The 9373-nt window shown below is 45.8% G+C and overlaps 1 protein-coding gene across 1 annotated transcript in view; it reads left to right on the top strand.

Annotated features, from left to right (window-relative positions):
- Positions 1–4617: 4617 nt before the first annotated feature.
- LOC8031179 (gonadotropin-releasing hormone II receptor) overlaps positions 4618–9373 on the top strand; it is a 163814-nt gene continuing 159058 nt past the window's right edge. Inside the window, exon 1 of the mRNA XM_042288888.1 lies at positions 4618–5133. Within this exon, the coding sequence (XP_042144822.1) occupies positions 4618–5133 (516 nt within the window). The remainder of the gene's footprint in view (positions 5134–9373) is intronic.

The raw sequence follows: 9373 nt of genomic DNA, 5'->3' as shown, positions 1-9373 counted from the left end.
TCTCGCTGTGCACTGCTCCTTCCGCCGGCTACTCAAGCTGCAGAGAGCACGCCATGAGGGCTTTGCGCTTTTTGATTGGCCCTTCCGCTCATAACATCGGCCGCGCTCGGACCGAAGCTGAAACGAAGTATAATTAACTTGTTTTAGAAATATATAAGGTAGGTGCAGCATTTGGAGGCGTTCCGAAAAGACGATCAATTTGTTCGCGTCCCTAGTTTTCAGTTGCAGATCGGAGCGCATCTGTCTGTATGTATTCATATTTGCAGCGCATTCTTTTTGAAACAAAAGTATTTAATTAGATAAGCCAAAGATTGCATAAAAACATATGAAAAAAAAAAGAGATTCGTACGTGTGTCCAACCTTGCCCACTAATGCTCATTTGATCAAGCTCCTTCTCTCGCTCGTCCCATTCCACCGCACGGACATCCATGGGGGGACGCACATCCATCGGATCTTCCACGTCTGCCGGCCGGTTGCCGGCCGGCTGAACGTCTCCGAGAGAGCTGCCTTTAGCCTCGCTACGCTGGTTCACCAATCTTTGCGCCAGCGGTCCTGCCTCCCGGTGGCTGAGGCGGGCAACGCCCCAGCCACCGGGAGGCAGGACCGGTGGCTTCGCTCGTCAGCCCAGTACCTTTGGCGCAAAGGTGCACTCCGATATTAAACCGGAACCCAATAAGAACGTCTTTTTTGAAACGCCGTTCAATGCTGTGCCTGCCTTGTATCGGTCTCAAATCAGTTTATTCAATGGTTTTCCATACTTCTAAGCAGTTTTGTATGCGTCCTTAGAACCACATGATTATCTTTACCTAATTGGAAAGTTGATTTGTCAACCTTAGTGAATTATTTGTTTAATTAGTGTGCTTTTTTGTTTGTAATCCCTGAAATCCGCTTTGGCGTGTAGTTTGTACCCGGAAAGAGTTCCTTTTTTTACCTCAACTACCCTATCTTTAGGGATTTTTGAAACTATTTGCACAAACACCCGGTCTGTAAAAAGCGTAGGCGCAAAGTATAAAAAAAAAAAAGCAAACCCGAAGAGACACGTTCCAAGGACGACGATAAGGTACACGGACCTTTCGGTGCATGGTCGTTTCTTTCATTTATGGCACGTGTCTCCACAATACCAAGCATCTCGTCCCGCGTTTTTTTTTTTAAGAAGTTAATTTTTTTTTTTTTTTTTTTTAGGTTCAGCTTTGGAATATCAAACGCCAACGTCGCCTTTAAACTTAAATTTTTTCACCCACACTTCCAAATACCTCATTAGGAGTTTGCCGCTAAGCTTGCTCGGCGAGATCTATTTATGCTTTGCCCCTTGAAGTTCCCGCTAAGCCCTTTTTGCAATCGCCAAATAAAGACACGCAGACTCTGACCTGCATGCTGCTTTCTTACTCTAAATTTAAGGAGATGAACTATTGTTGTATGTTTTATCTTACTACACGTAAAAGGCTTGCTTGGGAGACAAATCGGGAAAATAATTGGATGGCCCATAATCGATTTTCACCTCAAGGAAAAAGTAATGTTTGTGCATGTGCATACGCCACGCGAAGTAGTTCTTACATGATTTGATAATCGGAGGAAAGCGCGATGCTTTTGACGTTTGAAACGTGTAGGTCTTGATAAGATAACACACACCTGATCTAATAGGCACATAGATATCTCTTAATTCTCTATATAAAGGTGGGGTTTAGTCGAGTTCCGCGAGAAGTCGGACTTTTTTTATTACGGTTCTCGAGGTAGAAATGATTATAGAGACAAGGTCAGTGTGGAACACCATCCGGGACTTGGACGTAGCGTTTTGGACGGGTTAAGAACTGCTTTATCGTCCTACAAAAGAAAAAAAAAAAAGTGCTTTTTTTTTTTTTTGTGTAAGCGCGTAGCTCCTACAAAACAAAAAATATTGTGTGTGGCAGCTCTGTGCACGCGCAAAGGCCCCCCCCCCCCCCCCCCCCCCCCCCACCCCCCCCCCCCCCCCCCCCTCCCGCCTTGTGTGGTCAAACGCGGGTTTGTTTGGCTGTGTTCCAAATCTTACCCTAATAGATCTGAGTTACTCCGGCGAGGCAGCATATAGTGAAAGTTTGGTATTTGGGAGCTGCCGGCAGAGCCAGGGCGTGCACCACGGACGCGGATCGAGGACTTGGTATGCTCTCTTGGCCAACCAGAGGCCGAAGGTAGTTCCTTAGTGGTGGTAGCGATAAACAGTTTTATTAAGTGCGTAAGAGTCAGTGATGTGTTGATTATGATCACGCAAAGAGATGTAAGAAACGAATGTGCCGCTCGAACTCTGTTTTTTTTCGGACGGAGTCTGACCACTCGGACGGCAGATTTCCTGCCTTCGGCGCCGGGCGCACAGATTACGCCGACCGCCCTGCTAGTAGCTCGCGCGTTTTGTATCTTCTATATCTTTATATGCCGTCCAGCATGATTTTGCATGACCGTGATCGAAACATCACGTGTACAAGGATATTACTCGCGGCTCCTGGCTGGCCACATTCGAATTTGCGAAGATGCCCTGAAGCAATCCCAGCCTGCTTTCGGACAATGGCGCCTCCTCATTTGCCTTCCATGCTTCCCAATATATGGCCGCACTCTCTCTATATACGGCTCTGATTCCGGTGGGTTGTGTCACGTGCCACCACAGATAGAACGACGCTGGTCGCGGGTAGGTTTTTGAACGCCGAGGTACAAAACCCTCACCCTGGAGTAAGATCGAGTAAAGTTTGAAACACGGCCTTTTGCAATCAATGCGTTAGTGTATAGAACTTTTCCACGAGGGCGCCGCCATCTCGAATATCTTTACTTCTTGTACGGGCGAAGACATTGTTATGCCGTCACCAATTTGTCTCACATCCCTTTTTGCCTCGCCTATATTTTCTCGGATATTCCAGGTTAAAAAGCTTTATTACTTTTTCATCGCGCATACCAGGTACGGAACCCACGTGACTGGAAACGAAAGTAAACGAAAAACGTCTATAGTAGCGAAACGTCCGGTTCCCAAAGCGCGATTTCGAAACACCGCTTCTCTGCCTCGCGGTTTCGTCAGCCATGCGAGACTGTGTGAACGGGGTCTCTTTTTGCTTGGTCGTCAAAAGCGGCGGTATCTTTGTATTACTATTTTACCTACACTCATGTCGACGCTGAACTGCCATAGATGATAGATGACTGTACGGATGTAGTAAAAAAAAAACATTTTCCGCAAACGGCAACTGTCTGCCGAAGAACCCTTAAAATTTAAAGCGCGGCCCAACCGCTCTCGCTATCGGCATATTCGCGGCAACGCAGCGTCACTGGCGGCAATTTCGCCATTCTGCCTTTCCATCACTTATGATACTCTGTTTTAGTTTTGGATGTGCACACACACCTAAAACAGAGCGACAGGCAAAATATAAAAAAATAAAACCCACGCACAAGAAAAACACTTAAACACGCACGGAGAAAGAAACAAACGCACATAAGCATTAATTAAAAGACCAAAACCACACAATCACACGCATCTGTGTGTTTCTGAACACACATTAACGTACACACATATAAACACGCCCGAAGAAGCAAACAAGCGCACACAGAAATTTCTTCGCGAACACGCGTAAACACAAACAATCAAGCACACAAACACACATAAAAGCATAAATCTTTGTGTCCGATATAAGGCGCCACTGCGCCAGTTGTGTTAAACGGTTACGAGAGAACGCAGCGTACTCAACGCAAGAGAACGCAGACGTGTGAACGAGAGGTAAGGCGAAACGAAGTATATCGTTACGGACAGGGAAACGCAAGACGGGGGCTCGCCGCGAAGCGCAGGCGTGGATCGATGAGCAAACACTCGGCCCGACTTCGGGTCAGCTTCTCGCAGGAGCCTCAGTCGCGTGCCGGGCTCTGAACCCGGAGGTAGGATGGACGAAACTTCTCCCCGAGAAAGTTGTTCACCGGCCCGCTTCCTTCGTCGGATACGCGAGCTCCTCTTCGGCTCCTGAGCTCGCGTTGCCGGTCCGACTTGAAGTGGAGAAGCTTCGCGGTGGTGTTTGTGGGATTGCCTTTCTGTCGCATATCCGGAGGAGTGGTGTTGTGGTCGTGCGTGAGCACCTGAAGGTTGTGGAATTATTGGTGACTTTCAAGTGCGAGAAGAGAAATTCTTTTGCTAAGTTGCGCGTCGTCGAATGACATCGATTCACATCGAAGAGTGACGGAATCTGCTGATAATTAGAAAGACTGAAGTTCTCGCAAAAGTCAGCCCAGAAAGTCGAGGAATAGTAGTGTTTATTAATGCTATTAGGTCAATAGTCCATTTCGACAGCTCTTAAGTTCTGACCTTGTAATGGCAGACATACTCCGAGACATTGATGCATATTCATCTCTGAACCCTTTCCGTTTATATTGAGATTTCCATGATCTCATTTAGAATTGCTCCCAAGCTAGTTCCAAACAATAGATAAGCTAAAACATTTTTGATAGGGGCTTCTCACAAATACGCGCGTTTCAGGCCTTGTGAGCTGAATATATACATTTTCAACAAATGAACACGCTTAGTATGTAATGTCCTCAAAGGTATCTAGTCAAATGATCTAGAAGCCCCTGACGTACCTCGTGAGAATCCAGAAACACGTCTTATCTAGACTTGTCGAAATGTCCACCGCAAGATATGGAATGACTTTCGGTTCCATAATCGAGGAGACGTCGACTTCAAACATAACATCGCAAAAGGTTGCCCTCGCCGAAGAACTGTCCTTCAACACACAGTCTGCTGTCCAGGTCGTCATCTACTGCATCCTCTTCATCATCGCGGCCGGAGGCAACGTTCCCGTGTTTGTCACCTTGTTGCGCAACCGCCACCGCAAGTCGAGAATCAAGCTGATGATCATGCATCTCGCCATTGCAGATCTAATTGTCACCTTCGTCATGATTCCACTGGAAGTCTCTTGGAGACTCACTGTTCAATGGACTGCAGGCAACTTTATGTGCAAGCTAATGCAAGTGTTCAGGGCCTTTGGACCTTACCTCTCCTCAATGGTACTCGTGTGCATCAGTGTGGACAGATATTTCGCGGTGCTTCATCCTCTCAAGGTCCACGACGCTCAGCGGAGGGGCAAAGTGATGCTGGCTGTGGCCTGGTACACAAGCCTTGTCTGCAGCATACCTCAGGTAATCATTAGAGTTTTGACTTCCAAACAATTCTGGCTGTGAAAGGAGAGTTAAAACCGTCATAGCCTTGATGATTTTCTAGTTATTTTTTGCTAAGGTAGTCAAAGAAGTTATCCATAGAATTACTCAAAGCGTCAGGGACGCAGGACGTGGTAAGTGATTTGCATTATCACGTCGCGGCAAAGAAGATTGCGTCGTTAGACGATAAGAATGCCAATGAAGACATCACGAAGCGAAAAGCGTGCATGTAATGAGTCACACCTTTCGTTTCTTTAGCCATAACACACTAGGCAAACGCGAAAGGAACTACTTCAAACATACAAAATCTTGCCGGCGACGCGATCACGCCTCAGCTGTAGTGCCTCTTAACAAATCTATTTCGATCGTCACTAATTGTTGATCATGAAATCTCATAAAGGCCTGCAATTTGTTGGCTTGTTTTTACCTTTGGAGGGAGGGTTAGTCTTACGCGCGTTTTGTGAGACGACCGCTACTGATGCATTACGTCTAGTGGTCGTAACTAGCAACACTTTGTGACCAGTAGGAACATGTTGTAGAGCTGTGTTAACTGGCTTGTGAAGATTTCAGTCTCGTGCTTGAACTTTTTGACAGTGTTTACGGCTTCAAAACATAACCCGTTGCCTTCCTGTCGCGAAGATAACGTACATTTCATACTCTTTTCTTTAAATCAAGAAAAAATAATGCTATTGAGCTAGCTAACCTTCAACACTAAAAGACATCGGGTCAAACACTGAGTATATAATTGGCGCTATTTTGGCCTTTGGTATTTTCGCGTAATCATATTATTTGCTGAGATTGGGTCGATAGAAGTTGTCCGAGTCCGGGGGCATATGTGTAACCTATTGGTGCTCTCTATGAGAAAGAAACAAGTTAAACGAAATACAATTGTCAAGAAGCGAACTAACAGCAACAAACCATTCAACTCAAAAGTTAACTTTAGCGGAACGGGGAAGCCATTAGTACGTCTTGGAGCACGCGTGCTAAGATGGCCTACATAAGATATCCCCCTATACCCGACCCCCCGCCCCCTTTTTCCAGAAGAAAAATAATATATATCTATATATATATATATATGAACGAATATGTGCAGATGAATGAACCGTACTTAATCCAATGAATTAAAGAATCAAGGTTTCCAGGAACCCGCCGAAAGCCAAAAATTGGCGGAGCCAGGATTTGAACTCTGGGCCTCCCAATGTCCGGTCGGGTGTGCTAACCACTACACCACTCCACATTAGATTTCTGGCGTTTCCTACCTGTCTTATTAATGCACAAGAAACGAAATGTATCCAATCGGAGGTGTTCTGGAAACACACGCCGCCGCGTGGAACGCGGTACGACGCTTAGTGTCACGTGGTACGTGTTCGTTTGTGCTCCAGAAATCCTCCCACTGTTTGTCTCGCCCCGTGTACATGTAGTATTCTTTGTTTATGAGCTTTTTAGAGACACGGTATCATCATCATCTGCGAGAATCAAGAGCCACGTTATTGAGTATACAACACGGGCACTTCACACCATCGTACGTGGTCTCCGAGAAGGATATGAACGAATATGTGCAGATGAATAAATATATATATATATATATATATATATATATATATATTTTTTTTTTTTTTTTGAATATGACGAGGTGCTTCCGACAGGCGAGACGAAGGCCGTTGACACTTTATACTATCATTCGTTTATGAATGCATACGGACTTGTCTGGGACTTCTCCAGGACAGTGTTACTGTTCGCGCCTTTCCGCCCGCACAAATCGAAATCACTCCTCACACGCTCTTGCTTTGCCTCGATGTCTACAAACCGCATGCGCCCTGTTAGTTTGCTCCAAACTAGTGCCCATTCAGATACTGCTCTGTAATTACTTTCTACGGTACATACATTTTTGAATACACATCTGAACAATATAGTTTCAGGAATTCTATTTTAATCACACTCGTTACAATCTTCTACCTATTAGTTCAAATACATTCTTCAAACATTTTATGATTTTTCTTCTTTCGACATAAGAATTTTTTTTTCGTGCAGAGATTGTCAGACGCTTCAGAGCAGACGCAACTAAAAAAAGTAATAGAAACCTTAAAACCTGTCTCAGTCCTTCTGATAAGACATGCGGGCACAAAATACTCATGTCGTGCGTATACATTAGGCGGTAACCGGACAAAAGCTCACCGGACAAAAGCTCACCGTACAGAAGCTCACCGGACAAAAGCTCACCGGACAAAAGCTCACCCGTTTTTTCGCTAACCCAGACAAAAGCTCACCTCTTTTTTTTTTTTTTTTTTGCTGCCCGGGCGAAGCACGGGCTTGGATAACGTGCGGACGCGATGGACATTGTACCATTTTTAGGAGAACTGGTACCCAATCCCATGTAAAAGTGTCGACAGATAAGCCATGACAGGCAGAGAAGCAACGTTTTGGGACCAAAATTTAGGTCACTGAAACTGAGTGGAGCTAATAAGATCAAGCTTGCATGACTCAAGGTATAGCGGAGCACCCTTGTGCATCGCCCAAAAAACGTCGTGAACCGAAGTTTTTGAACCCGAAAAGTGGCTGAAGAAGCGAAGTCACCCTTCGGTGAACTCGCTTTTTCATTGCGCTTATGTTACGCTAAACGCGTACATAAAAATTAGGCTCAAGGTCTCTTCATTACTAATGCATGGGTTTTCTTGGGGTTCAAGGTAATATTTGAAGTGAATGGCTAAGAAAATTAATTCTTTCCGTCATTGTGTGTCGTAAAAGTATTTCAATATTTTAGTGTCGCAGGCATGCACCTAAGTTGTCCGCACTCGTCTTAAGACCAACATTAAATTTTCTCCTGGTGAGCTTTTGTCCGGGTTTGTGAAAAAATGGGTGAGCTTTTGTCCAGTGAGCTTTTGTCCGGTGAGCTTCTGTCCGGTGAGCTTTTGTCCGGTGAGTTTTTGTCCGGGATTCACATTAGGCGTGCCTTGTGATTTGCTAAGGCCCGTTCACACACTTGCGACTCCTTAGAACCAAGTGCCTTAAAACCTCTTAAAATCTCTTACGGCGAGAGAACACACTGGCACGCTGGCGCCATTTATGCGGTTACCCTAGGTGTGCATTTCCGTAGAGAAAAGGTTTCGCGGTATTTGCGAGGTCAAATGAACGAACTACATATGAGGAACGGTCGTTTAAAATGTCGACAAAAGTTCTTCGAACCAAAAAAGAAGGAATATTGCGCGAAAAAAATAGAAAACATACGGGCCCGCCAAGTTTCCACTGCTACTCGATATGTGGCGCCAGTGTCTCCTCTCGTCGTAGGAAATTTGAAGAGGTTTCGTGGCACTCGGTCTTAAAAAGTCGCAAGTGTTTGTACGGGTCTTCGTGGTTTTGTTTTGAACAACTTTAGCTGGTTTCGAATCCTTTATACGATCGCGCTACAGAAATGAAGAATGCCGTGACTTTTGGCGCTGCTGATTGGCTCGATCGGATCGGGCTGCGGCTGAGGATTTCCGCCTAATCCTATTATTTGCTCAGATTGGGTCGATTCAAGTTGTCTAAATCTTTAAAAGTGTATGTAAATAAATAGCTTGTAGGTGCTCTCAATAAGAAAGAATCTATTTAAACAAAATAGAATCGTTAAAAGAACTATATAAAAAATCTGACGCTGGGGGCGGGTGTTTTTCGCGTCCCAAAAATTAATCCCTTCATTTGTGCCTGATGACTTAATACAAGCGTCACGCTGTCGGCGGTCGCAATCCTGGCGGCGTCCTCCATCAGGTTGTCCTGGGTGTGGCGGACGCCTGTTTTGCCGCAGGTCGATCTCCAGCTCGACAGTACGCGGAAGCTTCGGCAGCCGGGAGATGGGACGCCACGACGACAGCGACACTCGCTTTCGCTCGTGCTTTTCGCCAGCATTTCTACGACCAACCACCAGGTTCGCGACATCCGACAACGTGGCACTTCGGCTTTTGAGACGACGTTTGTTGCCACTTCTGATCCACTTATGGTGTATGGGAGGGTTAAGACGCTTAACATACCAGTTGGGTCGAGACATGTTCCTTGGATCCTATGTAGAAATGCCCACGTAGTGCGCTATCGCGAAGAGAGGGTTATTTAATGCCCCTCCATGTGTTTTCTGTTGTCTTGTCAGTAGCGTCAAACGCGCCAGTGCAAGAGGCCCGTCAGTAGCGTCAAACGCGCCAGTGCAAGAGCGGTTCCTGGAAGCAAAATGGCGGCGCAGCACTGAAACGAGCGG

The sequence above is a fragment of the Ixodes scapularis genome, unplaced genomic scaffold (assembly GCF_016920785.2).
Source record: "Ixodes scapularis isolate PalLabHiFi unplaced genomic scaffold, ASM1692078v2 PGA_scaffold11__112_contigs__length_91849675, whole genome shotgun sequence".
Lineage (NCBI taxonomy): Eukaryota > Metazoa > Arthropoda > Arachnida > Ixodida > Ixodidae > Ixodes > Ixodes scapularis.
This window is presented reverse-complemented; position numbering and strand designations above follow the sequence as displayed.